Genomic DNA, 21,929 nt, shown 5'->3' with positions numbered 1-21,929 from the left:
CGATGTATATATTAGTAAATCTTGTTATATGTTTATATACCATGTTATTTATTATCAGAACAATGTTACGAGATAAAATAATTTGTTTTATTAGATATGTGGCTTAGAGCGAGTACTGTTCAGACTTCAGAACAGGGGCAGATCTAGAAAGAATTCTATATGGGGCACCATATATATAAATAGTACTAAATAAAATTTAATTAGCTAAATTATATTATGATTATAAAAAATAATACAAAAGTGATAGTTTTGAGACTTTAACTTGGGTGGGTATGGGGCACATGCTAACTATATTTTACTGTAGAATGATATTTTATATAATATTTATAAGATTTAGTATGGGGCACATGCCCCACCTAACTCTAACGTGGATCCGCCCCTGGTCCAGAACAGCTTTTTGTAGGTTTTGTAATAGCATCTGACTCATTTGTCTCATACGAAACATGGAGAACAATTTTTTTCACCATAGGATTAAGGGTATTTTTGTCTAGAAATGTGAGAGAAGAATTTTCTTTCTCTGCAAATAACAAAAACATGTTGTTTATTTCTTGATTCTTTTCCAAAATATGTCAATGCACCTAATTGACTCTAATAAAATCTTGTCATAATCGGAAGAAAAGCTCTTTCTCTGAGATAAGAGAGTGTTAAGAGAAAGAAAGTTTTTCTTTAACGTCCAAATTGATATGGAAAACAATAAAGATTAATACAAGTGGATTTTGAGATTGAACCCATCAAGCTGAACTTTAACATATTAAAAGTAAAACACAAAATATCTACTAATATTTTATACATTAAAATCTAACTTAGTACATGTGTGTGGTATGGAGCTTGATCTCTGAAACTTGCTGACCATTTTTTTTTGTACAAGGTTAAATTTTATATCATTTTCAGATTTTTTACAATACATTGGTGATACAACTTATTCAAACAAAAGAGAAGCTAGAAGGAAAAAGAGATACAACTAAAATAGAAAGCAAGTAAAAAAACCGAGGTAGAAGAAAATCCTAGGAAAGAAAGGTAACGGTCTCGGATGGAGCGATCCAAAGCAGCTTGAAACACTAAGCTAGAAGAGATAATGGAGCTGAAAATCCTTGAATTACGCTCCAGCCAAATGAAATAGCACGCCGGTTGTAGGAGTTTCTTGATGGTGGTGATAGCATAGGAATGGACCGGAGGTTGTGTCTGCAAAATCCAGAGGAGATAAGAGAGAGTAACTAGGTGGTTAGGAAAGATCCTCGAAGCAAAAGTGTGCCAAATTGTTTTTGAGTAGGAAGACACAAAGAAGAGGTGGTCGTGGGTTTCTATTCCGTTGGAACAGAGCACACAAGCTGCAGGGATAGTCAGTCCCCAGCCGCGTAGTCTGTCTTTCGTAGGCACTCTTCCTTTCATAGCAAGCCATTGTGGAAGTCGAAACTAACACAATCAAGATTTGTCTAGAGTTTTAATTTAGGGATACGATTTGCGAGAATTCTCAAAGAACGACAGAACAGATTGAAACCAAAGATGCTGTTCTTGATATTATTGAGAAAAAGATAGCTTTGATCGTACAAGAGTCTGATCGTAAAAGATAAAAGGTGTTTGTGCTAAAGAGCTTTGTGTAGGATGAATTCTAGAGCCCCTCCCCATCTGCGAGAGCATTGAGTCTCTTTATATAAGGGTGATAAAGTGATTAGGATAGTTTCCTTATTCTTCGGAGTCTTTTGGAAGATTTCCTGATTTGAGTTGATCCTTCGTGATTCTTCTTTATCATTTCCGGGTTTGTCGGAAATGATCCTTCTTTTTCGGAAATGATCCTTCTTTTTCGGAAATGATGCCTTGCTTGGAAATGATACTTTTAAGACGAATATTTACTAAGTCTTTACCTCGTGTGATGATGAAGACTTCGCCTCGGAGAACTTGCGCAATCGGCTCAGGTACACAGGAAGGACTGGCTCGGGTACTCTAGGATGACTTGTTTGGGTACCCCCGAGGCAATGGGCTCGGGTACCCCGAGGCAATGGGCTCGGGTACCCCGAGGCAATGGGCTCGGGTACCCCGAGGCAATGGGCTCGGGTACCCCGAGGCAATGGGCTCGGGTACCCTAAACTGATTAGATGGATAACCCGAGGTGAATGATGCGATGCCCCGAGGTGATCACTGAAAAACTCCCGAGGTGCTCTAAGTCTGGCTCGGCGCCAAAGGATGGAATCCGACCCCAACAGTTAGCCCCCCAGCTTGTTAGTTTGGAGAACCAAGCGTGACGAGCTTTATGACAATTGGGCCGAGCCGTTTACTTCGGTCGGTTCGGCACCTTCTTTGTTTTTGGCGATTCGAATTCCTCTGTCGTTTCATCTTCTCTTGGCGTGTGACGGTTGGGATTCCTTTTCGAGAAGTGGAAAGGTCCTTCGCTGATTCCCGAGATTCGTGCGGATGTGAAGTATCCTATTCAATTCGCGCGTGCCCGACGCGCCTTAGATGTGGACACGATGTGTTTTATTCGGCTCGTTCGTACCCGACGCGCCCTAAATCCCTATAAATGTTAAGTCTCCGACTCATTCTCTCATTTCGCAACTGCAAAGGAAAATTTTCAAGGTTCGTTCTCTTCTCTCTCTGATCTTGAGCTCTTCTATTTTATATTTTTTCCGTATACTTCCGTCATAGCGCCACCGTTATTAGATCTAGGGTGATTTCTCCAATCTGCCAAGCTTTGTTCTTCCGATCAATTTCTTCAATTGCCCGAGCTAGAAAATGTCTCTCTCTGATTCCAGTGATACGCCGCGAGGCGACACTCTTCTCCCTGTCTACAAGAGAAAAATGGTCTGGAGTTCTTCGAGAGACCCCGAGGCGGACACCACAGACCGTCAGATCGAGTTGTACTGCGGTAGTAATGCAGAGTCGGCCTCATGGGAAGAAGACCCGAGCCGTTTCATTGCTCGGGAAGACACGATTGCAGATGTGGCTCGGGATAAAGATTTGCCTGATGATCCCAAGGCGATTTTGAATAGGAGGGGGGTCCATCCACCGGCAGTTGGTGAAGCTGGAGTCTCGCACTGGCAAAATGCCCCCGAGGCGCCTCTACTTCCTATTATGGCCGAGGAGGTTCATTATGACTCTGACAAGGCGGCCAAGTTGCTTCAAGCTAAAGTTCAAGCAACCAAGGGTCAACAGAAGAGAAAACGAGCCAAGAAAGCTAGGAAACCCGATCCTCTGGGTTCCACCTTATGCACGGAGGATTCCCTTCGGGATCTCAAGGCCCGATTCGGTTTTAGCTAGGGGATTGAACTAAGACTTCCAACTCCGAATGAGCGAGCGGATGATCCGCCCGAGGGGTTTTTCACCCTTTATGAGGGGTTCTTCTACCACTGCTACCTCTGGCTTCCGATTCCGAGGCCTATATTGGCGTTTCTATGGTCGTACAAGATTGCCTTATCTCAGATCACAACCCGAGGCCTGCGCCATCTTGTAGGGATTCTGGTCCGAAGTATCGAGACGCTCAACATTGTGGACCTTAGCCACCTAAGGAATCTGCTAGAACTCCGGCGCATACCGGGACCTGTTGAGAGGTTTTATATTTCTCCGAGGCCGAATAGGAGGGTTATCGGCGGGTTCCCAAGCAAGGATGAGAAATATACCGACCACTTCTTCTACGTAGCCTTGGATGAGTATAGTGTCCATGAGGACTACTTAGGGAAAGTTGTTGGAAAGTGGAGAAAAATCGGTATTATACCTGAAGTCGTATTTGCTGTTCCGCTTTATTTTAAACTTCTTATTGACCATTTTCTTGTTCGTGCAGATCGGAACCCGTCGTTTCTCGAAGACATTCCCAAGGGCTTTCTAGATCTTCACGACGAACTAATAGCTCGGAAGTGTGACTGGACGAAACACTTCTCCCGAGATAGAATTGAAAGGGCCCTACGTTTGTTGCACGGAGCTCATTGCCAATCCTCTTCCAAATCGTCCGATCATCGCCTAGATCATCTTATCGAGATGCAGGGTGCCGCGCAATCTTTGAGAGCGAAGAAGGCTACCGAGAGGAAAGCGGCTCGGGAGAGGGCGATACTGGAGGCAAATTTCAAACCACCTACTCCCCCCGAAGTCAGGAATGACTCCGAGGTCGCTGTTGATACCGAGGCGATCGACGGAGCTCAGGAAGACACGGCGCTGGTTGGGGCCAAGCCCTTTGACGTTTTATCGACACAAGTCCCCGAGGCGGCAGGGACCTCGGCTATCGTTGCTCTAGGTGCCGAGGCGAAGGCTAAGGCGAAGGTTAAGAGGCCCCGAGGTGATAGCTCGGGAGGCCGTAGGAAGGAGAAGAGGAGCCGTAATGAGGCTCCCATCTACAAGGATAAGATAGCCTCTGCTAATCTTATCGCTTCTTGTTCGGGTCCGACCCTAGCTGCGCCCGAGGCCTTGCTGGAGGCTGAAAATTACCGCAAAACCGCTACGGGATTCCTGACGGTATTGGTTCATCTCCGAGGCATCCTAGGCCTTTTAAAATTTAGAATTCTTGGTACTAACTTAAGTTTTTGCGTACCTGGCTTTCCATTCGATGAACTGCATGGTTCGAGCCTACGACTCTTCGAACCAGAAATACGAGACTTCCTGAGCCGAGGCGGAGGTCAGGATTGCTGAGGCCGATGCCAGGATCGTCGAGGCAGATGCCAAGAATGCCGAGGCGGAGGCCAAGATTGCCGAGGCAGATGAGGCCAGGCGGAAAGCCGAAGCGTTGGCCAAGGCAGAGAAGGTCGAGCGGTTGAAGACGGCCGAGGATGGTCTTCGCCTTCGTCGGAAATTGGAGGCTGAAGTCGAACGCTTGAACCGGCTATTCACCGAGGAGAAGTCTCTTAGGGAGAAGGAAGTAGGTCGGGAGAGGAAAGCGGCTAAAAATGAGTTCGCCAAGAAGATTGAGGCGATAGAGGCGAAGATAGACCTGTACGGGAAGGCGTCCGAGCGCTACATGTTCCTGGTCAAGGCCAGGGCTAATGCCGAATAGATTGCCGATCTTGAAGGCGGCAAAAATGTCGAAGATGAGAAGGAGGAAGTACTCCAGTGGAAAGCGGAGTATGGAGATGCTGAGGAAGAGTTTGTGCGGATTGGAACCGAGCTGCGAGAGGATCTGAGGCTTCCTCCGGCTTCTCCAGATTCTGTTGAAGATAGTTTCGGAAACAGGTCAATCGAGGGAGTTGCCGCGGGGATTGGCATTACGGATCAGGCGGGCACGAATCTGAGTTCCGAAGCCGCACATGTTCCGGAGGAGCAGGACGAGTAGATCCGTGGCGTATTCCTTTCTTCTTTTTATTTTGAATCTTTGTAAGACTTGATGCCTGGACCGCTTTATCCATTGATAATGAATGTATTTTTTGGTTTCTCGACAAATTTCTAGTCTCGGAGTTTAACTTTTCGAACCATCGTTAATCCAGTGTTTAGTACGAACTGGGGCAGCAACTGGGTTTTAGTACGTATAACTCAGCGGTTTTCGGTCAAGTAGGAGTCAAACTTCCACTGTTTTAGTTTCCGAGACGACCAAGCGAATCGTGTACCAGTGTTAAGGAAACTGGGTTTTGGTAAGTGGGACTAATATCTTTTTCGGTTGCGACCCGAGCTGATACAGTCGATTGCCAGTGCTTAGAAGCGAACTGGGATACCAGTGTCGAAGTCAACTGGGTTTTCTGAAGACAATTTCTTTATGGCAAGATATCTCCGACCGAATTGTCTTGAATGCTTATATAGCGCGCTGTAACCGAAGCGGTGAAATGAGCTCTCTGTTCGTGGACGTGGCCATCGTCCGAACTGTCGGCTTTGTGGGTCGATAAGAGGACCGTAAAAGTTCCCAAGATGAGTTTTGGGAAAGATGTCGAGGTGGATTTGAATGGAAAACCCGAAGGGTAAACTTAGAATTTATAAAATTTTAGTGGGAGTATATGTATACGGATCCACTCCCCCCCTTTTTTAATTAGGGGGGGGGTAGCTGAACTCGTCCGAGGACAAGTTGCCTACGTACCCTTTTCAGGGATCAAGCCACCCCGTAGTTCAAGTATGTGCGTACCTTAGGTTCTTAGCGATAATATTTCCTTAGATGCATTGCATTCCAGGATCTAGGTACCGCTTTGCCGTTCGTGTTGATCAGTTCGTAGACGTCGGGACGGATCACCTTTGCGATTGTGTAAGGTCCTTCCCAATTCGCGTCGAGCTTACCAGCGTTCTGTTCGGCGGTATTCTGGAAAACTTTGCGCAGTACGAGATCTCCCTTGTGGAAACGGCGATGCTTCACATGAGAATTGTAGTACCGAGCTGTAGCATTCTGATAGTTCTGCATACGGACCAAAGCCAAATCTCTTCTTTCGTCAATTAAGTCTAGTTCGTCCAGCATCATCTGAGTGTTGGAATTTTCCTGCTCGGGGAGCAAACGTCTTCTTATTCCCGGGATCTCGGCTTTGGTGGGAATTACACACTCCGTGCCATAAACGAGGGCGAAAGGTGTTTCTCCTGTGGCAAACGTCTTCTTATTCCCGGGATCTCGGCTTCGGTGGGAATTACACACTCCGTGCCATAAACGAGGGCGAAAGGTGTTTCTCCTGTGGCACGCCGCGGCGTTGTTCTGTTCGACCATAATACTCCTTCCAATTCATCGGCCCAAAGGCCTTTCTTCGCGTCGAGGCGCTTTTTTATTCCGTCGAGAATCTTTTTGTTTGCCGCTTCGGCCTGTCCATTTCCCTGAGGGTACTGAGGTGTAGACTTGCTGAGGCGAATTCCCCATTTCTCACAGAATCCTTCGAATCGAGCCGAAATGAACTGCGATCCGTTGTCTGTAACGATCTCGTAAGGTATCCCGTGACGGCATTTGATGTTCTTCCAGACGAAGTTCTTGACCTGTGCATCTTTGATGCTGGCATAGGAGTCCGCCTCGATCCATTTGGAGAAATAGTCTGTTAGTACGAGGACAAGTTTCTTCTGCTTGGAGTTTTGTAGAGGTCCGATAATGTCCATGGACCAGCGCATGAAGGGGTAAGGCGAGGTGATGGAAGAGAGGAGCTCGGCGGGTTGATGAATGGTTGGTGCGTGTCTCTGGCATTTGTCGCACCGTTGAGAAAACTTTTCGCAGTCTTTGACCATCGTCGGCCAAAAATACCCGTGGCACTTGATCTTTATGGCTAGGGCTCTGCCGCCAGAGTGATTCCCGCAAGATCCACCGTGTACTTCTTCCATGACTCTCCGAGCTTCGTTTCCTTCGACACAGATAAGGAGGGGTCCGGAGAATCGCCATTTAAAGAGTTCTCCGTTGATCAGAGTATACCGCGCTGCTTTTGCCTTAAGCTTCCGAGATGCCCATTTTTCAGTAGGAACTTCTCCATCGGCTATGTAACTTCGGATGGCTCCTATCCATTTGGTGTCGCTTCCGTATTCGGGCTCGGTCGCGTCTGTAGTTTGCTGGTCTAGCAGTTCGATGTCCATTTCTTCCGGTTCTTCCGTCTCCCGAGCTGTTAGAACTTGATCCTTGCTACTATCTTCAATGCTCGGCTTTTCAATGAATTTAACCAGTATGATTCTCTTCAGATTCGGGTCGGAGGTTGAATCTAGAGCCGCCAAGGCGTCGGCCGACGTGTTCTCGCCTCGTGGGATTCTGGTTAACTCGAACTCTCCGAACTGTTTCGCCAAGTCTTGCGTGAGGGCAAGATATGCTTCCATTCGTTCGTCACGAGCCACGTATTCTCCATTGAATTGATTGGCCACGAGCTGGGAGTCGCAAAAGGCTCGCAGCTTCTGGATCTTAAGTCCTCGAGCCAGCTTAAGTCCTGCTATGAGTGCTTCATACTCTGCCACATTGTTAGTCGCGTCGAAATTAAGCCGAAAAGATTGTTCGAGGATCTCACCCTCTGGTGATGCTAGGCGGATTTCGACGCCAGAACCTTGTTTTGAGGATGATCTGTCGACGTGGAGGATCAAAACGGCGTCGGGCGACTCTTCTCGGGTGTTTTCTGTGGGCAGCTCGATGATAAAATCGTGCAGGACTTGAGATTTTGTGCATGTTTTGTTCCTATATTCGATGTCGTACTCGCTGAGTCCTATTGTCCATTTGGCCAGGCGTCCCGACTGGCTCGGACTGTGCAGGATGGTTCAGAGTGACACGGGCGCCATGACGACAATCGAGTGGGACTGGAAATATGGCCGTAGCTTCCGAGCTGACATTACTACGGCGAGAGCGAGCTTTTCAGTTTGCGGGTAGCGTGTTTCCGCGTCGGTGAAAGTTTGCGAGATATAAAATATCGGCTTCTGCTCTCCTCTGTCTTCCCTGACTATGACTCCACTTTGCGAGACATAAAATATCGGCTTCTGCTCTCCTCTGTCTTCCCTGACTATGACTCCACTTATCGCTATATCAGAGACTGCGATGTACAGAAATAATGGCTCGCCCGGGACTGGTTTTGCCAAAACCGGTGGATTAGCCAGATACTTCTTCAGTTCCTGGAAAGCTTCTTCACAACGATCAGTCCATTCGAATTTCTTGTTTCCGCGCAGAGTATCGTAGAAAGCCAAGCATTTGTCAGTGGATCGCGAGATGAATCGGTTCAAGGCTAGGACTCTCCCGGTGAGACGTTGGACTTCGCGCTTGTTCTGTGGTGAGGGCATGTTCAACAGAGCATCGATTTTCTTTGGATTCGCCTCGATGCCTCGGTGGGTTACGAGATATCCTAGGAACTCACCCGACTCTACCGCGAAACGACATTTTGCCGGGTTGAGCTTCATGTTGTGCTTGTTGAGCTGGCGAAAGCAGTCGCGTAGATGGGCTATGTGGTCGTTTTCTTCAAGGGACTTGACTAGCATGTCGTCGATGTAAACTTCCATCGTTTTCCCGAGCTGCTCAGAGAACATCCTGTTGACGAGCCGTTGATACGTTGCGCCAGCGTTCTTGAGTCCGAAGGGCATGACTTTGTAGCAGTAGATACCTCGGTCTGTGATGAATACTGTCTTCTCGCGATCGTCAGGGTGCATGAGAATTTGATTGTATCCTGCGAAAGCATCCATGAATGATAGCAACTTATTTCCCGCGGTTGCTTCTACTAAGCGATCGATATGTGGGAGTGGAAAACTGTCTTTAGAGCAAGCTTTGTTCAGATCGGTGAAATCGACGCACACTCTCTAATTGCCGTTCTTCTTTTTAACCACGACAGGGTTCGCTAACCAGTCTGGATATCTCGCTTCGGAGATCGAGCCGATCTTCAGGAGTTTTTCTACTTCGGCATTCACGGCATCTATGCGATCCCGACCCAATTTTCTTCGCTTTTGCTTGATGGGCTTGAAAGATGGGTCAACATTCAGCTCGTGGCAGATTACGTTGATGCTTACTCCGGGTAGATCTTCAGCCGACCAGGCGAAGGTGTTGATGTTCTCCTTGAGGAATGAGATGAGCTCGGTCTTTATCTCTTCGGTTAAGTCGCTGCCGATTTCCACGCATCGTTTAGGCCGTTCGTCATCGAGACTAATGGAGATTACGGGATCCGAGGTAGGCTTCTTCTCCTCGCGCGCCTCCTCAATCTGTAATTGCTATAACTGTTTAGATATAACCTTCTCTTCACTCCGGCCAAGTTTTGATTTCTTGTGGTCGGTCTCAGCCTTTGCTTCAGTGACAGGATTTCGGAGTTTGTGTGCTGCCATGAAACACATCCGAGAATTCTTCTGACTGCCCCAGATCATTTTCACGCCATTGGAGGTCGGGAATTTGACACAGAGATGATATGTTGAGGCGACAGCTCGCATTAGATTTAGCCACGACGTCCCCATTATGACGTTGTAGATGGTAGGTTGATCAGTGACCGAGAAGTTGACTATCTTTGTCACCCCGCCGGCTCGGACTGGTAATTGGATGGTTCCAAGCGTCATTAACGTTTCTCCTGAAAATCCGAGGACTAGCCTTGGGGTCGGAATTACCTGTGACATGTCGATGTTCATTTGTCGGAGCGTTTCGCGAAAGATCACGTCGATCGTGTTGCCAGTGTCGACTAATACTCGGTAAATATCATGTCTCCTATCGCTAATGTGATGACGAGTGGATCGTTATGAAGCATGTCGAGCCCGTTCGTCTCGTTTTCCTCGAATGTGATTACATCGTTCGGTCGATCGAAGGGTCTTATCCAGTTGCTTGGCGCCTCGGCTCGGTGTTGGTAAGCTTTGATTGCCGCTACGATTTCAGGACAGTACGGCGATCAACCCATTATGGTGAGGACCTTTTGCCGTGTATTGTCTCGGTCTTCGTCTTACGTCCCCCGGGTTCTTTTCTAAGACTCCTGATTTCTTGGCTCGGGGTCTCTTCCCGGGTTGGTCTGTTCGGGCTCTGGCTCTGGCTCGAGGTCCTTAAGTGTGACGTTCGTCCCGAGCTCTCCAGCTAGGAATTTAGTTGCTAACTTAGCGCCGAGACTTCGGCATCTCGAGGTATGGTGGCCAAAAATTTTGTGGTGTTCGCAATATTCTGGATCATTGCTCGGTGGTTGATCCCTTGTCCAGGTGAAGGATTCTCTTCCTCGCCCACGGCCTCGGCCTCTGCCGCGGCCTCAGCCTCGGGGTGTGTCAATCTGGTAGTTATTGTATCCCGAGAAATTGCGCCCTTCGTGATGCGTATACATACCGCTCTCACGCGTCTTCTTCTGGACCGGAGGTATCGCTTGGGTTTTCTCGGTTTTCTCGGCTCGGGGCGCCTGCTTCGTTGGCTCATGCCTCTTTGCTAGCAGCACCATCTCCTCTTCATGGGCGACGAAATCTGAAGATCAGTGCAACGCGTCGCGAATTGTTGTCGGTTTAGACAGGTTCAATTCTTTCCTAAATTCTGATTTGTACCAGAGAGCTTTCTTCAAAGCCGAAAGAGCGGCTACATCTGTAATTCCTTCAACCTTGGCTAGCGTCGATTTGAAGGTCATGAGGAAATCTCTTAACGGCTCGGTGGGTTGTTGAGACAGGGACCACAGATCTGCGTCGGAGGTTCTGGGGTCGATGAGCACGGAGTATTGCTTGAGGAACAGTGTCGACAGCTCGTCGAAACTATCAATCGAGTTTCGTTCCAATCTTGAAAACCACTCTAATGCGGGTCCCTTGAGATGTTCCACGAATAGTAAGCATAGACCTGCATCCTTCTCCCCGGGCTTGAACCTGGCTCGGGCCACGGATATCACGAACGATTTAATGTGACACTTCGGGTCGGTTGATCCGTTGTAAGAGTCGATTTTGTTTTGAACTTCCCCAGATTGGACATCGTCGTTTCGGAAATTCTTTTGGTGAAAGGCGTATTCCAAGACTCTTCCAAAATTCGGTCGATGTTCGATGCGGAGGACGAAATGCTATGTATCTAGGTTTTGACGAGCTTCATATCAGCTTCCGCCTTGGCTAGGGAGGCTCGGATCTTGCTTAGCTCGTCTTCTCTTTCGGATTCTTCGGCCCACCTTATGTTTTCCTCGGTTTCTTCGTCATCAGTGAGGTCGGTTCGCTCGGCGGAGTTAGCTCCGGCTCGGATGCGCTCGTCTTACAAATCATCCGGCTCGTTCGTCAAGTCCGCTGCGTCTGGCTCGGTGGGCTCATCTTGACTCTCGCGTCTGGCAAGGTCGGCTCGGGTCGTGATTCTGGTGTTGTCGGTTGGTGTCGCGAACGTGAGTCTTGTTGGGTTGATGCCAGGAAAGTCCCTCCGGGCTCGTGGCGGCCGAGTCTGGAAACGCGTGGTTTTTTGTTGCCCACGGGTTGCGATTTCGTCGATTCGCTGCGCCAAGGTTTTGTTAGCTTTCTCTTGATCGTTAGCTTTCTTCTGGAATTTAACCATCATATCTTTCAGTTCGGCTAGGGTCGCTGTAATCGTTGGATCGGCTTGAGGATTTTGAGGGTTCGGAGCATTGGGGTTCCCTCCTCCGGCTGGCGGTATCTGACGATCGTCTTCGTTTACCATCCTCTCTGGTATTCGAGTCTCGCGCTCTTAGGGTAAGAGAATTCTGAAGTATTCCCCACAGACGGCGCCAAACTGTGGAAGTCGAAACTAACACAATCAAGATTTGTCTAGGGTTTTAATTTAGGGATACGATTTGCGAGAATTCTCAAAGAACGACAGAACAGATTGAAACCAAAGATGGTGTTCTTGATATTATTGAGAAAAAGATAGCTTTGATCGTACAAGAGTCTGATCGTAAAAGAAAAAAGGTGTTTGTGCTAAAGAGCTTTGTGTAGTATGAATTCTAGAGCCCCTCCCCATCTGCGAGAGCCTTGAGTCTCTTTATATAAGGGTGATAAACCGCCTCTCCAGTGATATTCTCGGAAGATTTCCATTTATCTTGAAGTCGGCGCAGAATATCGCGGATTAGGATAGTTTCCTTATTCTTCGGAGTCTTTTGGAAGATTTCCTGATTTGAGTTGATCCTTCGTGATTCTTCTTTATCATTTCCGGGTTTATCGGAAATGATCCTTCTTTTTCGGAAATGATGCCTTGCTTGGAAATGATACTTTGAAGACGAATATTAACTAAGTCTTTACCTCGGATGATGATGAAGACTTCGCCTCGGAAAACTTGCGCAATCGGCTCGGGTACACAGGAAGGACTGGCTCGGGTACTCTAGGATGACTTGTTCGGGTACCCCCGAGGCAATGGGCTCGGGTACCCCGAGGCAATGGGCTCGGGTACCCCGAGGCAATGGGCTCGGGTACCCCGAGGCAATGGGCTCGGGTACCCCGAGGCAATGGGCTCGGGTACCCCGAGGCAATGGGCTCGGGTACCCCGAGGCAATGGGCTCGGATACCCCGAGGCGATGGGCTCGGGTACCCTAAACTGATTAGATGGATAACCCGAGGTGAATGATGCGATGCCCCGAGGTGATCACTAAAAAACTCCCGAGGTGCTCTAAGTCTGGCTCGGCGCCAAAGGATGAAATCCGACCCCAACAGCCATGTAATAAAGGAGAATCGTGGTACCGTTAACTTGAACCAGACCACCTTGCTCCAAGGCGACAAAGGAGAGTGAATTCTTAATTGCTTCCGAATTTCTTTAGAAGAGAAGAATTCAACAAAAAAAATTTTTTTTTTAATGTAATGTTAAATTATATTAAAAAAAAATAGCTTTTTTGGGTACATAGTTATGTAAACGTTTAGTGAAAAACTAGAAAAATAGAAATACATGAATTTTGACTTAGTGTCTAGATGCAGAGAGTTTATTACGAATCTGTTTCTCAATCCATATGGCAGTTGCGTCGCTGAAGTTTGATGCTCTCCATGCCTCTGCCCATTACATTCTCTTCATATCGAGTGGATTGCTATTTGCAAACTGTAACGTACCAAGAAGGTGTGTATCTTTTCCAACGGAGAGTTTGAGATGCATGTGACTATTTTCCGCCAATCCGTTGAGAAGTGACGTTGAAGTAGGGGCTGCATAAGCATTTTCCAAACTTCTTACGAGTAGCGACATGTAAAAAACAGATGGTGCCTTATCTCCAAGTGATTTTGGCATAAAACACAAATAGACATTGAACCCGAGATCCAAGTCTACATTAGGTCTCCGTTTGATAAACGATTCTTCATAGAAAGCCAAGTGAAAAAGGAGTATTTTGGTGTCGCATGAGTGAACCATAATCCCTTATGCCAAATTTCAGCAAATTTCCTGACAATCGACACCATAGATAAATATCATGTCCATTTGAGATAATGGGAGTAATGGTTGTGATTGTGATCGTTAGTTGTTGTTGCACCTCAGATCGAGCACCCGTCATCCACCAATCTCCATTTCTAGTTGCCTCAGCAACAAGAGCTTCTCTCGTGACTCCTAAATCCCTTGGCCCATTCGCACCTAAATAGCTAATCAGGGGACCATGGGCAGTCCAACGGTCAAACCAGAATGAAGCATGAAAACTGTTCTCCACCTCGCAGCGCATAAAGTTCACAACATATGGCTTCAAACGAATCAAACTTTTAAGAGTCCTTGAGAGCCTTGCGGAGTCCTACTTGCTTAATCAAGCTAGACCATCTTTTACCGTAAGCTCTGTTCGTATCCATCTTATCACCGCTTTACCACCAAGAAGATCCACTTGAAAATCCTTTTACAATTTTAAACCGTCTCATCAATTGGGAACGTCTCAAGCTTTTTGGTATTGAAAATTCAAATCCTGTACTTTTTAACTCGAAATCTCAAAGATAGAAGCTCCGCCTTATGACCTAAGATCAAACTTCGTATAATAACGAAATAATTTTTGACGAAAATATTACTTTATCATTTAACCAAGAGTTAAGCAAACTTATGATCAAAAGAGAACCAATTGATAATTTGTAGGATTAGATTTAAGATTTTACATGATAAAACTAAAAGACCAAACTTAGAAGAAAACATGCTAAAATAAATCAAAGATTAATCCGCCAAAGCGGAAAACAAATTTGATTTAAAGATTAAAAAATGATCGAAAAAACAGAAAACAAAAAAACGGGAAGAAGATTCCGGTTAATCAGAAAACTCGTCCTCATTTTAATTATATCAACATGTCTAAACCGGACGTGTTGAGAGAGAGAAGTGATTAAGAGAAAGAGGGTTTAGACATGTATAATAACCTAATAAAACTAAGAAAAAAAAAGTTAAAAGGCAGGCTTAAGAAAAAAAAAAAGAAAAAAAACAGCATTTGAAAATTGAAAATTATTCCTAAAATTGATAATAACTTGGTTTTTTTTTTGACGCAAATTAAAAATAACTTGATAAAAGATATATGTTGTTTCATAAAAACGAAAAATAGATATCCAATTATAACTTTTTGATTAATTTCAATAATAAGAAGAAAGATAAACATAATTAGAAAAGATCTTCTTTTATTTGTTTTCCTCTAGATTTATTATTGAGAAGATCTTAAACCGTTTTTTTTTCCTCTAGACTTAGCTAGAAGAGATCTCAAACCGTGTTTTTTTTATTGAAGATAGAGGTGAATATACAAAACAAAATCATAGAAAGATTAGGAGTTACAAAACTTTATATAAATAGTGATAGGCTACGCTCTCTTCACAACTCATCATTCATCAACACAACACAATTACTATCTCTCTGTTTTGCTAGTTCGTGATCTCACCACAATTTTTCTTCTTCGCTTCTCATTTTTTTCCTCTAACCATGGCCAAAACAATCTTCGGCTTCGTGTTGCTCGTGATAACAACCTTCACGGTTATGTTGGGTTGTTGTTCGGCAACGGTCCACATAGTGGGAGGCTCCGATGGATGGACCGCTAAGGAAGACGACACCTGGACCGACCGTCCCGAGTACCACGTGGGAGATTCCCTGATCTTTGAATATGATCGTAACTTGAGCGATGTTACTCAAGTTTCCGGCGGTTTGGAGTACGAATTCTGCGACTCTTCTTTCCCTAAAGCCGTCTACAACACAGGCCACGATGTTGTAACTTTGAAGGAACCAGGGTCTTACTACTTCATCACCTCAAACCATACTCAATGTACATCGGGACAGAAGCTGGACGTTCTTGTTACCCATGACCCGTCGAGTCCGATTCCTCCAAAATCACCGAGCAAGATTCTTCCGTCTGGAAATATCTACAAGGTAGGCGACTCCAAAAGATGGAGCGTTTACGACAGTGAGTTCTATTACCAGTGGAGTAAAGAGAAACAGTTCCATGTTGGAGACAGTCTCCTTTTCGAATACAACAACAAAGTCAATGATGTCTTCGAGATCAGCGGCGACCTTGAATTCCTATACTGCGACCCGATTTCTCCCGTAGCCGTGCACAAGACAGGCCACGATCTCGTCAAGCTCACCGAACCAGGAATCCATTATTTCATTAGCTCAGAACCAGGTCACTGTGAGGCTGGACTTAAGCTCCAAGTTGTGGTTGGACCAACAGCCAATGTTCCAAAGTTGTCACCTTTAGAACGTCTCACAAGGTGGTTAGACTCTTTCATGTTCAATCATCACTAAGCGTCTGTATCAAGTAGTTAAGCATATGCACTTTCGTTTCCGTTTTGGTTTGAGATTAACTAATTATGGTTCTCTAATCAATTACTAGTTAAACATCGCTCTTCTTTCTTACTTTTTTTTTCTCTCTTGCTTCGTTTCTTTGGTTCTTATTTTTCACTCATGTAAAAACTGTGGAGTTTCTTCCCATTGTTATAATAAATTTTATTTTATTGGAGTAGATTGGTGAGAATATTTTATTCAATACAACAAGAGGTGAAATAACTCTAGTTTTGGTTTCATTATCTGCATTATGTTTGAATTTTATTGAAAACTAAACCCAAAAATCTGAATCCTCCCTCTTACAAACGTCAACTACACTCTTTGTTCTTCTATCCTCTTAGTTCTGTTCTTCCACTTGAGTTCTCATTCCGACAACATAAACAAACATAGAAGCATCATATTACAGGTAAAATACTCTTGTTCTAGTTCCTCTAGTTTGTTTACCATTAGTAGATTCTTGTTAGTCTCTGCTAATTACTCTGTTCGTCAACTTTCTAACATTTTTTATGGAGTTAAACAAACATGTGGGGTAGTGTAGATGAAAATCTTTTATCGTGTTAAACAAAGATTCTTGTTAGTCTCTGCTAATTACTCTGCTCTGTTTTTAATCCATTTTATAGATCTTGCTGATTTTAGCTATACATGTGTTAGTAACTTTAACTAAAACAAATGTGTCAATAAACCGATTATCAGTTTATTGACACATTTTTTTTAGTTATATATACGAGTCTTTACTTAATGAGTGAGAATGATTTAGGTAGATATGTTCTGTCTAAGAAAACATAAAAGTTTTTCAAGACTCTTCCAAAATTCGGTCGATGTTCGATGCGGAGGACGAAATGCTATGTATCTAGGTTTTGACGAGCTTCATATCAGCTTCCGCCTTGGCTAGGGAGGCTCGGATCTTGCTTAGCTCGTCTTCTCTTTCGGATTCTTCGGCCCACCTTATGTTTTCCTCGGTTTCTTCGTCATCAGTGAGGTCGGTTCGCTCGGCGGAGTTAGCTCCGGCTCGGATGCGCTCGTCTTACAAATCATCCGGCTCGTTCGTCAAGTCCGCTGCGTCTGGCTCGGTGGGCTCATCTTGACTCTCGCGTCTGGCAAGGTCGGCTCGGGTCGTGATTCTGGTGTTGTCGGTTGGTGTCGCGAACGTGAGTCTTGTTGGGTTGATGCCAGGAAAGTCCCTCCGGGCTCGTGGCGGCCGAGTCTGGAAACGCGTGGTTTTTTGTTGCCCACGGGTTGCGATTTCGTCGATTCGCTGCGCCAAGGTTTTGTTAGCTTTCTCTTGATCGTTAGCTTTCTTCTGGAATTTAACCATCATATCTTTCAGTTCGGCTAGGGTCGCTGTAATCGTTGGATCGGCTTGAGGATTTTGAGGGTTCGGAGCATTGGGGTTCCCTCCTCCGGCTGGCGGTATCTGACGATCGTCTTCGTTTACCATCCTCTCTGGTATTCGAGTCTCGCGCTCTTAGGGTAAGAGAATTCTGAAGTATTCCCCACAGACGGCGCCAAACTGTGGAAGTCGAAACTAACACAATCAAGATTTGTCTAGGGTTTTAATTTAGGGATACGATTTGCGAGAATTCTCAAAGAACGACAGAACAGATTGAAACCAAAGATGGTGTTCTTGATATTATTGAGAAAAAGATAGCTTTGATCGTACAAGAGTCTGATCGTAAAAGAAAAAAGGTGTTTGTGCTAAAGAGCTTTGTGTAGTATGAATTCTAGAGCCCCTCCCCATCTGCGAGAGCCTTGAGTCTCTTTATATAAGGGTGATAAACCGCCTCTCCAGTGATATTCTCGGAAGATTTCCATTTATCTTGAAGTCGGCGCAGAATATCGCGGATTAGGATAGTTTCCTTATTCTTCGGAGTCTTTTGGAAGATTTCCTGATTTGAGTTGATCCTTCGTGATTCTTCTTTATCATTTCCGGGTTTATCGGAAATGATCCTTCTTTTTCGGAAATGATGCCTTGCTTGGAAATGATACTTTGAAGACGAATATTAACTAAGTCTTTACCTCGGATGATGATGAAGACTTCGCCTCGGAAAACTTGCGCAATCGGCTCGGGTACACAGGAAGGACTGGCTCGGGTACTCTAGGATGACTTGTTCGGGTACCCCCGAGGCAATGGGCTCGGGTACCCCGAGGCAATGGGCTCGGGTACCCCGAGGCAATGGGCTCGGGTACCCCGAGGCAATGGGCTCGGATACCCCGAGGCAATGGGCTCGGGTACCCCCGAGGCGATGGGCTCGGGTACCCTAAACTGATTAGATGGATAACCCGAGGTGAATGATGCGATGCCCCGAGGTGATCACTAAAAAACTCCCGAGGTGCTCTAAGTCTGGCTCGGCGCCAAAGGATGAAATCCGACCCCAACAGCCATGTAATAAAGGAGAATCGTGGTACCGTTAACTTGAACCAGACCACCTTGCTCCAAGGCGACAAAGGAGAGTGAATTCTTAATTGCTTCCGAATTTCTTTAGAAGAGAAGAATTCAACAAAAAAAATTTTTTTTTTAATGTAATGTTAAATTATATTAAAAAAAAATAGCTTTTTTGGGTACATAGTTATGTAAACGTTTAGTGAAAAACTAGAAAAATAGAAATACATGAATTTTGACTTAGTGTCTAGATGCAGAGAGTTTATTACGAATCTGTTTCTCAATCCATATGGCAGTTGCGTCGCTGAAGTTTGATGCTCTCCATGCCTCTGCCCATTACATTCTCTTCATATCGAGTGGATTGCTATTTGCAAACTGTAACGTACCAAGAAGGTGTGTATCTTTTCCAACGGAGAGTTTGAGATGCATGTGACTATTTTCCGCCAATCCGTTGAGAAGTGACGTTGAAGTAGGGGCTGCATAAGCATTTTCCAAACTTCTTACGAGTAGCGACATGTAAAAAACAGATGGTGCCTTATCTCCAAGTGATTTTGGCATAAAACACAAATAGACATTGAACCCGAGATCCAAGTCTACATTAGGTCTCCGTTTGATAAACGATTCTTCATAGAAAGCCAAGTGAAAAAGGAGTATTTTGGTGTCGCATGAGTGAACCATAATCCCTTATGCCAAATTTCAGCAAATTTCCTGACAATCGACACCATAGATAAATATCATGTCCATTTGAGATAATGGGAGTAATGGTTGTGATTGTGATCGTTAGTTGTTGTTGCACCTCAGATCGAGCACCCGTCATCCACCAATCTCCATTTCTAGTTGCCTCAGCAACAAGAGCTTCTCTCGTGACTCCTAAATCCCTTGGCCCATTCGCACCTAAATAGCTAATCAGGGGACCATGGGCAGTCCAACGGTCAAACCAGAATGAAGCATGAAAACTGTTCTCCACCTCGCAGCGCATAAAGTTCACAACATATGGCTTCAAACGAATCAAACTTTTAAGAGTCCTTGAGAGCCTTGCGGAGTCCTACTTGCTTAATCAAGCTAGACCATCTTTTACCGTAAGCTCTGTTCGTATCCATCTTATCACCGCTTTACCACCAAGAAGATCCACTTGAAAATCCTTTTACAATTTTAAACCGTCTCATCAATTGGGAACGTCTCAAGCTTTTTGGTATTGAAAATTCAAATCCTGTACTTTTTAACTCGAAATCTCAAAGATAGAAGCTCCGCCTTATGACCTAAGATCAAACTTCGTATAATAACGAAATAATTTTTGACGAAAATATTACTTTATCATTTAACCAAGAGTTAAGCAAACTTATGATCAAAAGAGAACCAATTGATAATTTGTAGGATTAGATTTAAGATTTTACATGATAAAACTAAAAGACCAAACTTAGAAGAAAACATGCTAAAATAAATCAAAGATTAATCCGCCAAAGCGGAAAACAAATTTGATTTAAAGATTAAAAAATGATCGAAAAAACAGAGAACAAAAAAACGGGAAGAAGATTCCGGTTAATCAGAAAACTCGTCCTCATTTTAATTATATCAACATGTCTAAACCGGACGTGTTGAGAGAGAGAAGTGATTAAGAGAAAGAGGGTTTAGACATGTATAATAACCTAATAAAACTAAGAAAAAAAAAGTTAAAAGGCAGGCTTAAGAAAAAAAAAAAGAAAAAAAACAGCATTTGAAAATTGAAAATTATTCCTAAAATTGATAATAACTTGGTTTTTTTTTTGACGCAAATTAAAAATAACTTGATAAAAGATATATGTTGTTTCATAAAAACGAAAAATAGATATCCAATTATAACTTTTTGATTAATTTCAATAATAAGAAGAAAGATAAACATAATTAGAAAAGATCTTCTTTTATTTGTTTTCCTCTAGATTTATTATTGAGAAGATCTTAAACCGTTTTTTTTTCCTCTAGACTTAGCTAGAAGAGATCTCAAACCGTGTTTTTTTTATTGAAGATAGAGGTGAATATACAAAACAAAATCATAGAAAGATTAGGAGTTACAAAACTTTATATAAATAGTGATAGGCTACGCTCTCTTCACAACTCATCATTCATCAACACAACACAATTACTATCTCTCTGTTTTGCTAGTTCGTGATCTCACCACAATTTTTCTTCTTCGCTTCTCATTTTTTTCCTCTAACCATGGCCAAAACAATCTTCGGCTTCGTGTTGCTCGTGATAACAACCTTCACGGTTATGTTGGGTTGTTGTTCGGCAACGGTCCACATAGTGGGAGGCTCCGATGGATGGACCGCTAAGGAAGACGACACCTGGACCGACCGTCCCGAGTACCACGTGGGAGATTCCCTGATCTTTGAATATGATCGTAACTTGAGCGATGTTACTCAAGTTTCCGGCGGTTTGGAGTACGAATTCTGCGACTCTTCTTTCCCTAAAGCCGTCTACAACACAGGCCACGATGTTGTAACTTTGAAGGAACCAGGGTCTTACTACTTCATCACCTCAAACCATACTCAATGTACATCGGGACAGAAGCTGGACGTTCTTGTTACCCATGACCCGTCGAGTCCGATTCCTCCACCATCACCGAGCAAGATTCTTCCGTCTGGAAATATCTACAAGGTAGGCGACTCCAAAAGATGGAGCGTTTACGACAGTGAGTTCTATTACCAGTGGAGTAAAGAGAAACAGTTCCATGTTGGAGACAGTCTCCTTTTCGAATACAACAACAAAGTCAATGATGTCTTCGAGATCAGCGGCGACCTTGAATTCCTATACTGCGACCCGATTTCTCCCGTAGCCGTGCACAAGACAGGCCACGATCTCGTCAAGCTCACCGAACCAGGAATCCATTATTTCATTAGCTCAGAACCAGGTCACTGTGAGGCTGGACTTAAGCTCCAAGTTGTGGTTGGACCAACAGCCAATGTTCCAAAGTTGTCACCTTTAGAACGTCTCACAAGGTGGTTAGACTCTTTCATGTTCAATCATCACTAAGCGTCTGTATCAAGTAGTTAAGCATATGCACTTTCGTTTCCGTTTTGGTTTGAGATTAACTAATTATGGTTCTCTAATCAATTACTAGTTAAACATCGCTCTTCTTTCTTACTTTTTTTTTCTCTCTTGCTTCGTTTCTTTGGTTCTTATTTTTCACTCATGTAAAAACTGTGGAGTTTCTTCCCATTGTTATAATAAATTTTATTTTATTGGAGTAGATTGGTGAGAATATTTTATTCAATACAACAAGAGGTGAAATAACTCTAGTTTTGGTTTCATTATCTGCATTATGTTTGAATTTTATTGAAAACTAAACCCAAAAATCTGAATCCTCCCTCTTACAAACGTCAACTACACTCTTTGTTCTTCTATCCTCTTAGTTCTGTTCTTCCACTTGAGTTCTCATTCCGACAACATAAACAAACATAGAAGCATCATATTACAGGTAAAATACTCTTGATCTAGTTCCTCTAGTTTGTTTACCATTAGTAGATTCTTGTTAGTCTCTGCTAATTACTCTGTTCGTCAACTTTCTAACATTTTTTATTGAGTAAAACAAACATGTGGGGGTAGTGTAGTGATGTGTTGCGTTTTTAACGGTTT

The 21,929-nt window shown here is 44.2% G+C and overlaps 3 protein-coding genes across 3 annotated transcripts; all 3 read left to right on the top strand.

Moving 5' to 3' along the window:
• Positions 1–2,093: 2,093 nt before the first annotated feature.
• On the top strand, positions 2,094–5,248 carry LOC110227390 (uncharacterized protein At3g60930, chloroplastic-like). Its single transcript, XM_021021478.1, has 4 exons — positions 2,094–2,107; positions 4,080–4,437; positions 4,592–4,888; positions 4,973–5,248. Exons 1-4 carry the CDS (start codon positions 2,094–2,096, stop codon positions 5,246–5,248), a joined length of 945 nt encoding a protein of 314 aa, XP_020877137.1.
• A 9,629-nt stretch (positions 5,249–14,877) lies between these two features.
• LOC9310578 (early nodulin-like protein 2) lies at positions 14,878–16,115 on the top strand. The gene has a single exon (XM_002874465.2). It carries the CDS (start codon positions 15,083–15,085, stop codon positions 15,896–15,898), a length of 816 nt encoding a protein of 271 aa, XP_002874511.1. The 5' UTR covers positions 14,878–15,082; the 3' UTR covers positions 15,899–16,115.
• Positions 16,116–20,307: 4,192 nt separating this feature from the next.
• Positions 20,308–21,543, top strand: LOC9310577. Its single transcript, XM_002874464.2, has one exon. The coding sequence runs from the start codon at positions 20,511–20,513 to the stop codon at positions 21,324–21,326; it is 816 nt and encodes a 271-aa protein (XP_002874510.1). The 5' UTR covers positions 20,308–20,510; the 3' UTR covers positions 21,327–21,543.
• Positions 21,544–21,929: the final 386 nt, after the last annotated feature.

This window comes from Arabidopsis lyrata (genome assembly GCF_000004255.2).
Source record: "Arabidopsis lyrata subsp. lyrata unplaced genomic scaffold ARALYscaffold_6, whole genome shotgun sequence".
Taxonomy (NCBI): Eukaryota; Viridiplantae; Streptophyta; class Magnoliopsida; order Brassicales; family Brassicaceae; genus Arabidopsis; species Arabidopsis lyrata.
Note: the sequence above shows the minus strand (reverse complement) of the source record. Positions and strands in the feature narration are given on the sequence as shown.